General features: G+C 42.3%; 1 protein-coding gene across 1 annotated transcript in view; it reads left to right on the forward strand.

The window, feature by feature from the left end:
* Window positions 1–18,626, forward strand: part of MCTS1 (MCTS1 re-initiation and release factor) — a 53,486-nt gene that overhangs the window by 25,568 nt on the left and 9,292 nt on the right. The window contains exon 4 of the mRNA XM_069747196.1: window positions 11,129–11,262. Coding sequence (XP_069603297.1) covers window positions 11,129–11,262 — 134 coding nt within the window. The remainder of the gene's footprint in view (window positions 1–11,128; window positions 11,263–18,626) is intronic.

Genomic DNA, 18,626 nt, shown 5'->3' on the forward strand with positions numbered 1-18,626 from the left:
TAACAAACAAAAAAACCATCAAATAATAATGTTCAGTTATGCACTCAATACTTGGTCGGGAATCCTTTGGCAGAAATGACTGCTTCAATGCGGCGTGGCATGGAGGCAATCAGCCTGTGACACTGCTGAGATGTAATGGAGGCCCAGGATGCTTCAATAGCGGCCTTAAGCTCATCCAGAGTGTTGGGTCTTGCGTCTCTCAACTTTCTCTTCACAATATCCCACAGATTCTCTATGGGGTTCAGGTCAGGAGAGTTGGCAGGCCAATTGAGCACAGTAATACCATGGTCAGTAAACCATTTACCAGTGGTTTTGGCACTGTGAGCAGGTGCCAGGTCGTGCTGAAAAATGAAATCTTCATCTCCATAAAGCATTTCAGCCGATGGAAGCATGAAGTGCTCCAAAATCTCCTGATAGCTAGCTGCATTGACCCTGCCCTTGATGAAACACAGTGGACCAACACCAGCAGCTGACATGGCACCCCACACCATCACTGACTGTGGGTACTTGACATTTCCTTCTCCCCAGTCTTCCTCCAGACTCTGGCACCTTGATTTCCGAATGACATGCAAAATTTGCTTTCATCAGAAAAAAGTACTTGGGACCACTTAGCAACAGTCCAGTGCTGCTTCTCTGTAGCCCAGGTCAGGCGCCTCTGCCGCTGTTTATGGTTCAAAAGTGGCTTTACCTGGGGAATGCGGCACCTGTAGCCCATTTCCTGCACACGCCTGTGCACGGTGGCTCTGGATGTTTCCACACCAGACTCAGTCCACTGCTTCCTCAGGTTCCCCAAGGTCTGGAATCGGTCCTTCTCCACAATCTTCCTCAGGGTCCGGTCTCCTCTTCTCATTGTACAGCGTTTTCTGCCACATTGTTTCCTTCCAACAGACTTACCATTGAGGTGCCTTGATACAGCACTCTGGGAACAGCCTATTTGTTGAGAAATTTCTTTCTGGGTCTTACCCTCTTGCTTGAGGGTGTCAATGATGGCCTTCTTGACATCTGTCAGGTCGCTAGTCTTACCCATGATGGGGGTTTTGAGTAATGAACCAGGCAGGGAGTTTATAAAAGCCTCAGGTATCTTTTGCATGTGTTTAGAGTTAATTAGTTGATTCAGAAGATTAGGGTAATAGGTCGTTTAGAGAACCTTTTCTTGATATGCTAATTTATTGAGACAGGTTTTTTGGGTTATCAGGAGTTGTATGCCAAAATCATCAGTATTAAAACAATAAAAGACCTGACAAATTTCAGTTGGTGGATAATGAATCTATAATATATGAAAGTTTAATTGTAATCATTACATTATGGTAAATAATGAAATTTAACACTATATGCTAATTTTTTGAGAAGGACCTGTATTTCTCATAGTCTGGGAGTCCTACATGTGTTTTTTTTTTTAGCAAACTCTATGCGGGCTTTCATTTGTCTTGCACTGAGGAGAGGTTTCATCAGGTTACTGCCATAAAGGCCTGACTGGTGGAGAGCTGCAGTGATAGTTGACTTTGTGGAACTTTCTCCCATCTCCCTGCTGCATCTCTGGAGCTCAGCCACAGTGATCTTGGGGTTCTTCTTTAGCTCTCTCACCAAGGCTCTTCTCCCATGATTGTGGTTTGGCTGGACGGCCAGGTCTAGGAGGACTTCTGGTGGTCCCAAACGTCTTTCAGTTAAGGATTATGGAGGAAAATGTGCTCTTAGGAATCTTGAGTACTGCAAAAATTCTTGTGTAACCTTGGCCAGATCTGTCCCTTGCCACAATTCTGTCTCTGAGCTTCTTGGCCTGTTCCTTTGACCTCATGATTCTCATTTGGTCTGACATGCACTGTGAGCTGTGAGGTCTTATATAGACAGGTGTGTGCCTTTACAAATCAAGTCCTATCAGTTTAATTAAACACAGCTGGCCTCCAATGAAGGAGTAGAACCATCTCAAGGAGGATCACAAGGAAATGGACAGCATGTGACTTAAATATGAGTGTCTGAGCAAAGGGTCTGAATACTTTTGACCATTAGCCCGGTTCACTATGTAATTTCGCCGGAATTTTCTGGAGAGTTTCAAATAAGTACATTTTTGGAAAGGCTATGGTATAAGCAATAAGAAAAACAATGTTTCCATTTGCCCCGAGTCCTAAGTGGCCGCCATCTTGGATTTTACAAAATGGCTGATTTACATCGATTTTTGTTAATATCTCAGCTTGTAAGTAACGTAAAACTTAAATTTTGACAGCTAAACATACATTTTGAGTACTAAGAAATGCAGTGGTATCCAAATAAATACTCTATATACGACTACAAATTGTATCGGTTTATATTTGAACAAATTTTCGAACTCGAAAAGCAGAGAGTTAATGTTTTTAACTTTTGAACAACCAGAGTGTCTTTACATATCGCCACCATCACTGTCATCATCAGTTTCATATTTGGTCTGAGTGTCCTCGTCATTCATACACTCGCTGTCACACTGACAAAGATCGGTACAGGATAAGTTATTTTTTCGGCACGAACACCTTGAAGAAGAACAGTCATGTTTGCATTGACAACTAATCATCTCGATTATTGCTTTTGGAGCTGGAAGAACATCTGTCATGGTTGGTTTCAACTGTCCATCCAACCCTTTGTGATAGCCATTCTTCTCGGGATCCAGCTGAGAATCCTGCAAAGCAATGTTAGCTTGTCCCCACACTCTGGCTTGGATATGGACTCTGAGGACATGTTGTTTTAGAGCTCCGAGTGTAGGAGGTAACCTGTCACTTTCTGCCATATGCTTGCAAAATAGATGCCATCGCAGTTCGGGAATATTCTTAATAAAAATGCCTTTTGGAGAGTAAGCAAAACATACGAAGGTAGCAAGAGTTGACAACATAGTTTTGCTCACTTCTTTTTCAGTCGAAAGCATCTGCAGAGAACTGATTACATCTGGTGTTGCGTTCATGTAAGCTTGCAGCCAGATTGCTTTGCCAATTCGAGAGAACCTTCCAGTTGTGTCAGCACCAGTGAATGCATGGAAGGCTGTCAAAGCCTTTGCTCTGTCTGCCCCTATGACTCTCCTTATTGGCTCTATCTCGATCATCCCAGAGACCATTGAAATCGATGTATTCTTCAGCATGAGGTCATAGTTAGCTATGACCAACACCAGTACATCGGTATCAGGGGAGAAGAAAACCATCCTTGCATCCGGTGGGTTTCGTTGTGTTGCCAAGACAGCTTGGTAGATCAACAGTGTGTCTGCTTCTTCGTGATTGTTGTCGTCGAAAACTAAGTTTTTGTTGCTCCTGGTACACCCTGAAGAACAAGTGATGACCAGTTTTTGTGATGAACTGTTGAACTCTAGAGTCTTTGCAGCAAGATAGTTGGTCAGGTCAGCCTTTGTCTTGTCATGTGAAAGGAACCTGTTCATTGGAATATGATTAATGTTTGTTTCATCTCTGACCTGGTACTGAATTGGTGCCTTTCCTTTTCTTCTTTTATCCCTGGTAGCATCCTTGAGAGAATTTTCCCTATACGTATCAAACACAAGGATTATTTCATCGTAATTTTCTGTGAGAGACATAAGCCTGTCATTGAAGCAGTAACTGAGATCTTTGACTGTCACTGTGTTGCCGGTTTCTTGGCCATCTTTTGCAGAAGAACCATTCCATCTACCAGGGCTATCTTGCGACTTGGATCATCTGATCTTGTGTCCATCCTATCTTCTGGCTGCAGATCTTTCTGTGGAGTTTCTACTATAACCAACTTGTTAAGGAGACTGATCAGTTTCGATTTGTCATGGCATGGTAACATTGTACCATCTGGAGCAAAAAAGGCTCTTGGGGTCAGAGTGAATTCGTAGTTCCCAATGGCCACTTTCTGGTTTATGTCTCTGTTGGACCTTGCCAAAACCATCATTCTTCCATACAAGTCCTTGGTCTCCTTAAGATCAACAGTCTTGTCTCGGAGTTTTACTGTGGTTTTCTTGTTTGCCGACATGAACATCCTGTTGTTCTCCTTCTTTACTGGTGCCCATAGGCTAACATCCCCATTGATTCGCGCCAACACATAGTCTTCATACAGCTTTTGACCTGTCTCATCTGCATTCAGGATCATTTTTACATACTCATCAGGGATGTAGGCATGGGTGATTACATTGTGCAACTTGTCACCTACAACAGCAAATGGGTTGCCATGTTTCAAAATTGCTTCCTTAATCTTGTCAATAACATGATGACACTTCTTGACTGCACTTGGCCCAAGATCGTGATGCTCTCTGGTTTTGTCACGTTCTAAATCAAACTGTCTGGTATATTCTTTGACAACTCGGGAGAGTTCAGGTGTGGCCATGAAGAATCTCTGACGAGCATTGGCATTGTTCGAGATGCCGACTATGCCAGCATGGATTTTCATCAGCTTGTTCAGATGCTCGCATGCATGGTCCGCCCCAATGGATACAAATGGGATAGCACTTTTCGTGACTGAAATGTTACCGGCTTTCATTTCTTCCCATGTTTGAGGGTGATTTATTTTAAGGTCATGCATGTCCGTGATATACCTTGGCCACAATCGCTTGTATTTCATCCGGTCAAATGCAAAGAAGAGCTTGCTGAGCTGCTCTCCGGCTTGAAGATGAAGCTCAAGGTCTGCATTCCTGGTTGCAGCAACAAATAAAAGGATTGTTTCCACTCGCTGTAGGTAGTTCATCATTGACTTGAACATTGCATTTTTGGATCTCTGTTTCACCCATGTTTGAAAGACTGTGATTATGTCAGCAGTGGTCAAGGCCTCTAGTAGGGTAGTGCTTGCTTGTTTCACTGACTTACTTTTTGTGTTCTTGTTTTCCTCAGAACAGGCAGCTTCAATTCCCTCTGTTGCCATCAAACACACCTGTTTTAGTTCTGGATTATCAATGAAGAACTCGTCCAGCAACAGTTCATACAGAGCAACATATGTATATGTGTGAGCACGAAGAGCACGCTTGTAATGGGTACATTTCAGTATTTGCCTTGTTGTTGCAGACCCATACACATCACCTTCTATCCATGCATCATCAATACCCGAGTTCTCCGTAGAGGTACCCAGAGCGCGCAGGGCAGCCATTACAACATGTAGCTCTCCCAGTCGTGGAACAACGGTGCGTTTCAGATCAGGTCTTGCATCTAGAAGTTGGACAACCTTCTCATACAGAGCCATATCAAATGAAATAACAGTGGGATGATCTTCACCAACAGTCAACTTCCTCAGTTCACTTGCTTGCATGATCACAGTCAGCAAGGTTGACCACTCGTGTGCTAGCTCTGGTAGCAGTGGTAAGGCTCCAACGTTGGTAAATCGCTTGCTTTCGGACAACAGTGAGTTGTATCCTGACCATCCAGGAATTTTGCTCGATGCTTTCTCTAGTTGCTGCATTCTGGATACAGCAGTAGCAACAATCCATCCAAATTGTGAAAGTTGGGAAGAACCTGATATTTCCTTGTTTGTGACAAAGTGTTCTGATCTTTGGGTATGTTGTACTTTTGGCTTGTCACAGTGCAACATATGTACATGGTATGGAGTGACAGATAAAGTGTGGGCATCTGTTATCTTCAAGGGTGGTGCAACTGGTTCTCCAACAGCATCTACTTGCTGATATACAGCAGTAATAGTTCCATGTGTGGTTCCTTTCCCATCAGGGGTATCCTCTGCAAAGTCTGTGTTATCAACTGCAAAGAACACAAAGGTACCCTTCTTCAAGAATGGTGGCACGTAAAGACCTTTTAACTCTCGGGTGTTTTCTACAACAGCATTAGCCAAAGCAGTTTCCATTCGTAGGGTACGGCCATAGGGAACACAAAACCCATGTGAACTAAGAAGATTCATTAATTTCTTATCGCGAGTTGTGTGATGAACAGTCAGAGCTAGCCCCAGGACCTGTGGGTTTTCTCGTGCGTTGGGTTGTCTGAATACTGATGATTCGGTTTTTGGCTTGTAGTTGACCTGGCGTTTTGATTTGAATTCATACATGATGTTCTGACTCATAGTGAGTGCTGCTCGGTCAACAATTTTGGTCCTTCTTTGAGTTTCAAGGCTGTCAATCGGCCCTGTTATGATCCAACGGATAGCGGAATATAATTCTGCTGGAACGTCGTTTATGTCACTAGTGACCGTTATGGTGTTTTTATCATTGACTTCCGTTGTAAAATTAGCAATGCTTTTCCTAATTAACTGTGCTGCTTTGTAGATTGTCTGCATGTTGTCTGCATCATCACTACGACATTCCATTGCAGAATTAACCATGATTTCCTCACAGGCTTCTGGTGAATAAAGAACTGCTGATTCCCTTCTGTTTTTTGAAAGACAGGATTTCAGATGTGGCAAGGCATTCATTATAATTTCTTTGAGCCACTTTCTAGTGAATGTAGGTTTGTGATTTTCCACGCCTTCTATACCAAGCATATTCAAATAAGTGGTTTCGATATCTTGTATAGATAGATATGATTGGTTCTGTGTTTGAATATCCACTAGGTTTATCAACTCTAGCAGACTTGCACGTTGTAATAAGGGTTCTTTGTGGTCTGTTCTGTTGGTACTACGTTCTCGTTGTCCATGAAAAACATGCTTTGTCCAACAGCTTTTGTGGTACCGGACGTCAATAAAATGTGCATCCCCTGGTGCAATGCATGTGTTCAGTCTTGTTTTCAGTGTTAAATTATCTGATGTTTCAATAGCTTGTTTCAACGATTTCCCTGCGTTGACTGTCCTCACATTATAAAGCTTCTCATTCTCATCGTTCTGACAAAAGAAACATTTTTCCTTATCCAGTGGCCATGTATGTGACCTCGTGAATGGTGATGAAGAGTCAGATGTTAATGAACCTGATTCGTCCATTTCAGCACGTCCTCTTTTTAATCCTCGTTTCTTGGTAATGTGGCTACCAGTAGCTAATGCATGTGCATAACGGTCCCGGGCTCGTTGTATTTGGTCGTTGTTAATTGCATTTGTGTAACAACTTCGATGGTAGACTGCCTGATGTGTAGCGATTGTGTCTTTCCTGTTGCTAATCTGTCGATGGATATCAACATAGTTGCCATCTTGTAAACTTGCCCTCTCTGCTACTATGTCCAAAACGCGCTGGTAAGACTGTATCCGAGGATTTTGCACCAACTTCTCATTGCCATTGGAAGACTGACAGAGCATACATAGCTTCCAGTTGATAGGTGCCTCACCTTCACAAGTGACTTCAGTAGCTTGTGGTTTGTCTGTCATGTTCAACTCCTGTAATAAAAGAAAAAAAAAACATGTGATTCCTGTCATTATGTATTATTATGTCAATACTAATTAATTATAAAAAACTGCTGTAGTAAATATCTAAAACACATCTGCAACTAGTAATATTGCATTTCTTAGCCCTAAAATGTATGTTTAGCTGTCAAATTTTATTTTTATGTTATTTATAAGCTGAGATATTAACGAAAATTGGTTTTACGTCAGCCATTTTGTCAAATCCAATATGGCGGTCACGTGGGACTCGGGGCAAATGGAAACATTGTTTTTCGTATTGCTTATACTATAACCTTTCCAAAAATGTATAGTTTTCAGACTCTCCAAAAAAATCCGGCGAAGGCCTAAATCAATACATAGTGAACCGGACTACATGTGATATTTCAGTTTTTCTTGTTTAATAAATTTGCAAAAATTTCTACATTTGTTTTTTTTTTTCAGTCAAGATGTGGTGCAGAGTGTACATTAATAAGAAAAAAAAAAAGAACTTTTTTGAATTTACCAAATGGCTGCAATGAAATAGAGAGAAAAGTTTAGAGGTCTGAATACTTTACCTACCCACTGTATTCCCCAAAATGACAGCTGGTCCCACAATGAACAAGTTATCATGCAACTGTCTAAATATGTTTAGAACCATAAAAGTGCTACACCTTATTGTTTTAATTATATAAATTTGCTATCGCCATAATCAAATTGAATCGCATTATATGGGTATGAATTATGCTGCACGGGGTTGGGAAATGCTCATTTTTAAACTCCTTCCATAAAGTTAGAAAAATATTTAGAATTAAGAGTCCTCAGTGGTTGATACCATCTTTTCAGCTAGCCATTAAAAGGTAACAAATTGCAAGCTTTTGAGACTACTCCGGTCTCTTCATCAGGCATAGACTATTGGAAATTTTGAAGAATCACATATTTATGCACAACACAGCACAGAAAAATACCATAGATAAGACAGCTGACGTGAAGCAGAATTACCATTATGAGTGATAAACAGGTATGTACATAAATATTGGAACAGTTCATAGATAAGGAGTGTGAATGTTTTATTGTCCTCTGATTAGGGTTTGGTACTGTTATGACCCCATCGGTCTGAGGAGCAAATTCCTTAGTTGATGTAAAAAGACATAAATCCATGCGACACATTCATTCCTGCACTGAGTGTGTCTAAGGTCATCATCCGCTTATATTCCCAGACTCTCTTCTGTCTCTCTGAGATTTGAAGTTACCTTTTAATACAATTAATTTCAGGTCCATGGTGTTATGATCAGGGAGACAAAAAAAATGTATTGCCACAGGTACATCTATTCTTTTTTCTCTTATTGTGTGGCGACCAGAGTTCATCCTTGTTCTCAGTTTATGCCCTGTGTCTCCTACATACAGACCCCCAGTTGGACATTTAGTACAAATAATTAAGTACACCACATTAGAAGTGACGCAGCCGAAAGTACCTACCTGATAGTCTTGTAGTCCTAATGTGAATTGGGGATCTTTATCTTGTCTGTGGTCATTATAAATGGACAGGTTTAACATTTTTCTGGTTGCAAGGAAAGGTTCCTGCAGCTGTTGGAGAGGACAGGGAGCTTCTGACAATGATACTTCTTAGATTTGGGGGCTGCCTAAAACACAGTAGTGGGGGGTCTGGAAAAATGGATTGTAAGCGGGCATCTTTTTGTAGTAAAGGTTGTAATTTCCGTGCAGCTCCCCTTAGCACCTCCAGATTTTGATTGTAGGTGACTCCTAGAGGCACTTATAAAATTCATCCTCACCTTCAATTACTTTGAATTTGGCAACAAGATATATCTACAGGAGACTGGCACAGCAATGGGAAGTAAAATGGCTCCACAGTATGCAAATCTTTTCATGGCCAAGCTTGAAAGCAACGTTTTGTCATGTCCCATCAGGCCTCTGGCCTACTACCGCTAAATTGATGATATTTTAATCATCTGGACGGAGTCTGAGCCACAGCTAAAGACGTTCCATGAACAGTTTAATCAATTTCATCCTACCATCAACTTGACACTCAACTACTACTGTACTGCAATTAACTTTTTGGACACCATCATTAAGCTGCAGAACAATGAAATAGAGACATCCCTGTATCAGAAGCCAATCAACCGTCCAACATATCTTAAATGGGACAGTTTCCATCCAAAACACATAAAAAACTCTATTGTCTACAGCCAAGCCATCAGATACAATCATATATGTTCCAACTCCATGGATAGGGAGGAACACCTTGGTCGCCTCAGAAAGACTTTTTTGAATCAGGGCTACCATCCAAGAACAATTCAAAACCAAATTACAAGAGCAACTAGAATATCAAGGAATCACCTGCTACATTACAAAGCTAAAGAAGAAAATAATCGGGTGCCTCTAGTAGTCACCTACAATCCAAATGTAAAAGAATGTAAAACCTGTCCATTTATAATGACCACGGACAAGATAAAGATCCCCAATTCACATCAGGACTACAAGATACCAGGTACTTTCAGCTGCACACTTCTAATGTGGTGTACCTAATTATTTGTACGAAATGTCCAACTGGAGATCTGTATGTAGGGGAGACAGGGCAGAAACTGAGAGCAAGGATGAACTCTCATCGCCATACAATAAGAGAAAAAAAGAATGGATCTTCCTGTGGCAATACATTTTTGTCTCCCTGATCATAACATTATGGACATGAAATTACTTGTATTAAAAGGTAACTTCAAATCTCAGAGAGACAGAAGAGTATGGGAATATAAACTGATGATGACCTTTGACAGTCAGTCCAGGAATGAATGTGTCATATGGATTTATGTCTTTTTACCATTGCTCCTCCGACCCTGTGGGGTCATCACAACAATAAACCAGACCCCAATCAGAGGACAATAAAACATTCACACTCCTTATCTATGAACTGTTCCAATATTTATGGACACAACGGTTTATCACTCACATAATGGTAGTTCTGCTTCACGTCACCTGTCATGGCATTTTTCTGTGCTGTGTTGTGTATAAATATGTGATTCTTCAGATGTTGTTTTAGTCTATGCCTAATGAAGAGGCCTGAGTAGTCTCGAAAGCTTGCAATTTGTTACCATCTTTTCAGTTAGCCATTAAAAGGTATCAACCACTGAGGACTCTCAATTCTAAATATTTTTCTATCCACTGGCTAACACGGTACCAAGATATATATCTTTCCTGTGCATAAAGTTAGTAAAGTGTTGTATTTATCCCTAAAAGATTACCAATGGAAGTATGACTTTTCTGCCCTCGTATTGGTGCATTGACAACTGGATTAAAAGGTGATACGATCTCAGAAATAAAAAATAATAGAAAGAAAATAGCTGTGTCCTTTAAGTCATTCAATTGGGATTGGCGTCCTGGATGTGTCTGAATCATCATGTTTTTCAGGGTGTAGTCTGGAATAGGCGATGGTCTGATTGGGAACATGCAAACTTAACCCTTTTGTTGGTCCGTATTGCATGTGTAGTTCGTCATAAACAACAGTAATTAATATTGCAATCCTAAAAGTTGACAATTATTGCTATAGTGATGAAAAAAAAATTGTTCCAGCAATGTATTCATAAAGGTGTGGGCCTTTCCACTTTTTTTTTCTTTGTTTTTACAGATGAAACATTGCAGATGCAAAATTATTCTATTATTTCACTAGAAAATACATGTGTAAAGTTGCAATAATATTTAAAGGGTAAATCCATCCTCAACTTGTTGCATCTCACTTGTGAAATCAATGTTGGATAAAGGGCAAATTATCTTTTCTGTGGGCTGCAAAGATGGGTAGTAGATCGTGGGTGTCTGAACTTACGAGGCTGCAGAAATGTCTCAGGGCCACTATTTGTATGGCACTTAAATCGAGACCCCTGGTAGGTACTGTTCAGTTTTTTTTTTCTTTTTCTAGATCCTTTCATCCTTCCACATCAGCAAGTTGATAAAGGAGCAATAAAATTCGTCCTGAGTGGAGCCAATATCATGTGTCCTGGTTTAACGTCACCTGGAGCGAAGCTTTACCCGGCAGCCTTGGACAAGGTGGTTGTATCCTTTATCTAGAGGAAGACGTAGGCAGGACGAGGGGACCCTGTCATTACCCAGTGTAATGGTAGTTCATGGAAAACACTGCACGCGTACAGCCTGTTGCTATACCACTTATTACAAATAAATTCTCACTTGAAGCATAATTCTTCAACCTGTACGTGTGCAGTGTTTTCCATGAACTACTGTCTATTGGCACTATCGGCTCCTTTTCACTAGCACAGTCCGACCATTTTCAGTTGAGTTCTAGCCTTCGAATCCTTCATTACCCAGTGTAAAGTAGTGACAGACTTACGGACGTCCGCTTTTTGTCACTTATATGCTAGTGTTATGGATGTGCACACTGAAGCCCTGATTCATCAAGACTCAGTGATTTTCTTGCCAGTCTTGATGAAGGGCATAGATGAGTCAGACGCTCTTAGTTCATGAAGAAGCGCCAGCCGCTTTATCAATTTGGAGTGTCTGATGAATGGTGTGCTCTTCTGTACGCTAAGCCTGAAATCTCACTCCAGTCCGGGACTGGAGTGAGATTTCTGCAAACTTAACACCACAGTTTGTCACTAATGATGAGCTACCATGCACGGATAAGGTGTCATGCTCGAAGAATATGTTCGAGTTCCCGCAGCTCCATGTCTCACAGCTGTTCGACAGCCGCTACACATGCAGGGATTGCCTATTTGTTAGGAAATCAATGCATGTGTTACGGCAGTGCAGGCACAGGGATTTGAATACATTATTCGAGCATTGATACCACCTTATCCAAGTACATTAGCCACAAATTGGACTAGCTATGGTTTCGCACTCCTACTTTGCCCATTTCGGCAGAGGTGGGAGAATCTGACCTGAAAACGCGAAAAAATGCTAAATTTTCTCACGACAACAAAATTGTGCAACTTAACAAAGCTTTTATGCTTCTATTTTGGCAAAAGTTTTGACAAATCAGGGCTCAAGCCTTTTTCTTGAATTTTTTAAGCAGAAACTGTGCTGAAAGACCCAAGTCTTTAAGGAGGATTCAGAGTTTTTTTCGCTCTAATAACTCTTTAAAAAAAAAAAAAAAAAAACTGTGTATACATATTCTTAAGGAGTTTTAAGGTACTCGCTCTTTGCTCTGAGCATTTGGTCCACACTCCCATGGTATTGCTATTGAAATGAGCGCTCACTCAAGTCAAGATTATGACTCGGGAAACGCTGATCTTTGTCAGATACCAGCCAGAATGGGATGTGCTGGGACCCAGAACTGGAGCTTGTTGTTTAGGATTACAGTTATGCCATTTACTTTTGAAGGTGCCACAATCATAAACTCTGGGCAGCTCAATAATAGAGTACATTCTCCAAAACTACTTAAAGGGTTATTCACATAATCAAATAATTTTTCAAAAAGCACAGTAAATGCATAATACTGTTAATATACATACTAAGCCCAACATAACATTTAATTGTACCTTTTGTTTTTTTTTGTTTTTTTTTTTCCATCTCCACCTGCTCCTTTTTTGCATCCAACTTTGTATAACAGAAGGCGCAGCTATATTTTTAAAACTTCACCTCCCTGCAGCACTTGCTCCTCTTCAGTGCTGCAGACCCCTCCCTCACTCTCCTGGCTAGCCCCTGTTCACTGACTGCACTGTTTGCTCCTGTGTAGCACCCTGCCTGACCAATTGTATCTTCTGCCATTTACAGTTATATGAAAAAGTTTGGGCACCCCTATTAATCTTAAGCTTAATGTTTTATAAAAATTGATTTTTTGGCAACAGCTATTTCAGTTTCATATATCTAATAACTGTTGGACACAGTAATGTTTCTGCCTTGAAATGAGGTTTATTGTACTAACAGAAAATGTGCAATCTGCATTCAAACAAAATTTGACAGGTGCATAAGTATGGGCACCCTTATCATTTTCTTGTTTTAAATACTCCTACCTACTTTTTACTGACTTACTCTAACCTCATTAAGCTTTGAACTTCATAGCCAGGTGTATGCAATCATGAGAAAAGCTACTTAAAGTGGCCACTTGCAAGTTGTTCTCCTGTTTAAATTTCCTCTGAAGAGTGGCATGGGCTCCTCAAAACAACTGTCTAATGATCTGAAAACAAAGATTATTCAACATAGTTGTTCAGGGGAACGATACAAAAAGCTGTCTGAGATTTAACCTGTCAATTTCCACTGTGAGGAACATAGTAAGGAAATGGAAGAACACAGGTACAGTTCTTGTTAAGGCCAGAAGTGGCAGGCCAAGAAAAACATCAGAAAGGCAGAGAAGAATGGTGAGATCAGTCAAGGACAATCCTCAGACCACCTCCAGAGAGCTGCAGCATCAACTTGCTGCAGATGGTGTCATTGTGCATCGGTCAACTATACAACGCACTTTGCACAATGAGAAGCTGTATGGGAGAGTGATGCGAAAGAAGCCGTTTCTGCAAGCACGCCACAAACAGAGTCGGCTGAGGTATGCAAAAGCACATTTGGAGGAGCCAATTTCTTTTTGGAAGAAGGTCCTGTGGACTTCATCAGTCCAAGATTGAGTTGTTAAGTCATACAAAAAGGCGTTATGCATGGCGGCCAAAAAACACAGCATTCCAAGAAAAACACTTGCTACCCACAGTAAAATTTGATGGAGGTTCCATCATGTTTTGGGGCTGTGTGGCCAATGCCGACACCGGGAATCTTGTTAAAGTTGAGGGACGCATGGATTCCTCTCAGTATCAGCAGATTCTTGACAATAATGTTCATGAATCAGTGACCAAGTTGAAGTTACGGAGGGGATGGATCCTTTCAGCAAGACAATGATCCAAAACACCGCTCCAAATCTACTCAGGCATTCATGCAGAGGAACAATTACACTGTTCTGGAATGGCCATCCCAGTTCCCAGACCTGAATATCATTGAACATCTGTGGGATCATTTGAAGAGGGCTGTCCATGCTCGGCCACCATCAAACTTAATTGAACTGGAATTGTTTTGTAAAGAGGAATGGTCAAAAATACCTTCATCCAGGATCCAGGAACTCATTAAAAGCTACAGGAAGCGACTAGAGGCTGTTATTTTTACAAAAGGAGGATCTACTAAATATTAATGTCACTTTTCTGGTGGGATTCCCCTACTTATGCACCTCTCAAATTTTGTTTGAATGCAGATTGCACATTTTCTGTTAGTACAATAAACCTCATTTCAAGGCAGAAACATTACTGTGTCCAACAGTTATTAGATATATGAAACTGAAATAGCTGTTGCAAAAAAACCAATTTTTATAAAACATTAAGCTTAAGACTAATAGGGGTGCCCAAACTTTTTCATATAACTGTATTTCAGTTTAGCTGCAGTATGATGTTAGATCATTAGCTGGTTCTTGCAGAGCTGTGCATGTTGTGTGTTTCTGACAGATCAGTGATTTCAACCTGCAAATGCTGCTCTGTTGCTGCATATGTCAGAAGATAATGCTATGTAATAAGCATCAATCATCATCTGCAGTTTCAGATGTGCACAGCAGGCAGCAAACATGACCCCATGCTGCAATATATACCATATTCTGCGGACTATAAGACGCACACCAAGTGTTTGGGAGGAAAATAGGATTTTTTTTTAAAATAAAATGGTGGTGTGTCTTATAGTCTGATTTTACAGTAGCTTATCTGGGGGGGGGGGGTGTCTGCGGTTCAGCGGGACCACAGGAGACGGGTTGCTGCTGCATGAAGCCGGTGGTTGTGGCAGGAGTGGGGTGATGCTGCGAGCTCCGCGCTGGAAGGAAGGAGTGTTCAGTGGTGCAAGACTGCGGTGTCTCCAGGCTTTCACAAAATTTTGGCCGAATCTGTGCACTTTCCATTGTTTTTACGGGAAAATGGCCGGTGCATGCACAGATTTAGATCTCTGGAGCCAAGCTACTTTTGTATTATTAGATGCACTCCCATGTTCCTCCCAAATTTCGCGTCTTATAATTCGAAAAATAAGGTCTTTTTCTTCTCCCTAAAGTAGATCTCTGCTTTTCTGTCCCCTCTATATACAGCTCATTCTCCACTTCCATATCTCTCCTCTCAGCCCCGTGTATACGGACTATCCTGCAGTACATCTTCTTTCAGTCCCCTGTGTGTACAGCCCCATCCTGTACAGCTCCTCATGATTACCAGCACTCTCACACACTGTCACTTCCTGTTATGAGCTCAGCTTTGTATTGAAGGAGGCTGTGCCACTTTCTGTGACTTCATTCCTTACAGTGGAAGTTCCGTTTTAGACACGTCCCCGAACAGAGCTACGGTATTCTGGCAGGAAGCCAGCTGAGAGAGACTGCACCGGTCATGACCGCGGACCATCGACCAGGAACGCTGAAACTGGCAGGATGATTCAAATGGCAACTGGAGGGAAAATAGAGCTTAGAGGGGGTGATATGTGCAAAACGGGGCAGATATAAAAATGGGTTACATTGGCACAAATACAATAATGCTTACACATATTTATATAAGACCACATTGAGATTTTACAAATACTCCTTTAATGTTAGCACAATGATGGACTACTGAAATCATGGTTACCTGTAGGAGGCCTCCTATGTGCAATGTGCCATTTATAATACTGTGTGTGTGGCTATATGTATGGCATTAGGTCCTTTGGGTCCCCTCAAGCCAAATATTAGAGGGAGTTTTCCAGTCGATTTAGGAATCTAGTGATGGAGTGTAAAGGCCCCGTCACACATAGCGAGAGCGCTAGCGAGATCGCTGCTGAGTCACAAGTTTTGTGACGCAACAGCGATCTCAGTAGCGATCTCGCTATGTGTGACACGTACCAGCGATCAGGCCCCTGCTGTGAGATCGCTGGTCGTGTCGGAATGGCCTGGGCCATTTTTTGATCGTTGAGGTCCCGCTGACATCGCTGAATCGGCGTGTGTGACGCCGATTCAGCGATGTCTTCACTGGTAACCAGGGTAAACATCGGGTAACTAAGCGCAGGGCCGCGCTTAGTAACCCGATGTTTACCCTGGTTACCATCCTAAAAGTAAAAAAACAAACCGTATATACTTACCTACCGCTGTCTGTCCCCGGCGCTCTGCTCTGCACTCCTCCTGTACTGGCTGTGAGCGTCGGTCAGCCGGAAAGCAGAGCTGTGACGTCACCGCTCTGCTTTCCGGCCGCTGTGCTCACACAGACAGTACAGGAGGAGTGCAGAGCACAGCGCTGGAGACAGACAGCGGTAGGTAAGTATGTACTGTTTGTTTTTTTTACTTTTAGGATGGTAACCAGGGTAAACATCGGGTTACTAAGCGCGGCCCTGCGCTTAGTTACCCGATGTTTACCCTGGTTACCGGCATCGTTGGTCGCTGGAGAGCGGTCTGTGTGACAGCTCTCCAGCGACCAAACAGCGACGCTGCAGCGATCCGGATCGTTGTCGGTATCGCTGCAGCGTCGCTATGTGTGACGGGGCCTTAACATTGTGAATCCTAACCAACGGTACTATGCTCACTGTTAGGACCCTGCTGTGTCACACAGTCCTGACAGTCATCATGTGATCGCTCCTGTGCATCCATGCTGTCACATGCCAGTTCTCTTCCAGTTCTTTTAATGAGACCACTTTCTCCATCTCTGGTTTTCTTTATTGTTAGGAAATCTCCTTTAAATAAAGAGAACAATAAATACAAAAGAGAAGAAATCGTATAAAAGTCTTTCGCCTTTTAAAGCACATATTTGGTACCCCATAACCCATGATATTTCCAAGAAGCCAAACTAGTGATGTCCTTAGACATCATGTACAGGTTTTAGTAGTACTATGACGAAGTGATGCTATACTTAGGCACGTCTGCTACCACAAGTGCCCCATGGGCATTCCAGGACACATTGATCCGCCCTTGGTTTCTCTGACGCATGCACTCTACCACCTCTCCTCTTAGCTCTTCAGTAATGGTTGATCCATCCAGGACACTACAGCAGTCGCTCCAACATATGAGAATGGCTTACTGCAGAGGTAGGAGGGCAATTAAGCATTTGGGCTTGACCATTGGGCACTTGCGGTAGCACACATTCTGAATTAGTACATCACTTTCTTTGTCATTCTGCTACTATAGCCCTACACATAGGTTTGTTTAGACACCTTTCTGGATCTCCTGCCTAACCCACTTAGCCGTTTTGCAGGATAACAATGGCTGACATGCCCTAATTATCTGCTGTGTCTGTGTGCTGTCACTATATGGAGTGGGCTCATAAGTTGACCTTCTTTGCACCGAGAATAACTGATGAAATTGAAGAGTAGCTCCAATCAGTTGAACCTCTAAAATGCCTACCGTAAGCGTGATGGCTGCATTTCCCAGGAATCCAAGATAGTTGCCGTCGGTTCAGAGCCCAAGATGATGCGATTGTGGAGTGATAATTGGTGGCCGTTTGCATTTTTGGGGGCCACATGAAGTCCTCTGTCTTTCTTGGTACTATTCCTGTGAAGCCCAGCATATGGCAGGGCTTCATACGAGACTGGAAATTTTACAGCAGACAATGTGTCATGGTTTTCCCAGGAGTTCCTTGGCAGTACTTCTAGTGTTAATTATATGTGGCCTCTTTTATTGGGGGAGGGCTATATCTACCCTCCCCTGTGCTGTGCTGGTTGTCAGTTATAAGTCCGTTCTCGGCTGGGCAGCTGACCCCTGTATTTCTGTGCGCATTGCCTGTCTTTGTATGTTTTGCCTGTGAATGACCCGGTCTGTTCCTCGTTTGCTATGTGCCTGTTGACTGTACTGTCTGCTACACTCTTGGTTTTGACCTCGGCTATGTCCCCTGACTTCCTTCTTGTCTTTCTGGTACTGCTCCATCTTCTGATTTCTGACCCCAGCTTTTCTCTGACCACTCTACTCGTCTGCCCATTTTGGTAACCGCGCTGGTCTCTGGCTTCTGTCCTCGGCTAGTTTTGACACTCCTACAGGTTTGCCTGTCCTGCTATCGTCCCCGCGAGACCGGGACCTTGTTCCGCCTCCTGCCACTCCCCCGTCGGTCACGTGCTGCAGGTCCTGTTCACCTGCAGCACACTCTCTACCACGCTCGCTTTTCTCTGTAGGACTCCTCCCCGGCTTCCCCTGCACATTCTTGGACACGTGCAGTCTCTGGTAGTGAGTCTGGTATGGTGTCTATCACACAATGCTACAGTATTGCAGAGTATATTATAGGCGAAGAATACAACTCTGCCATCATTCTACAGTGCCTTGCGAAAGTATTCGGCTCCCTGGAACTTTTCAACCTTTTCCCACATATCATGCTTCAAACATAAACATACCTTTATGCAAATTTTTGGTGAAGTATCAACAAGTGGAACACAATTGTGAAGTTGAACAAAATTTATTGGTTATTATAAATTTAGGTGTAAATTCAAAAACTGAAAAGTGGGGCGTGCGATATTATTCGGCC

The sequence above is a fragment of the Ranitomeya imitator genome, chromosome 2 (genome assembly GCF_032444005.1).
Source record: "Ranitomeya imitator isolate aRanImi1 chromosome 2, aRanImi1.pri, whole genome shotgun sequence".
Classification (NCBI taxonomy): domain Eukaryota; kingdom Metazoa; phylum Chordata; class Amphibia; order Anura; family Dendrobatidae; genus Ranitomeya; species Ranitomeya imitator.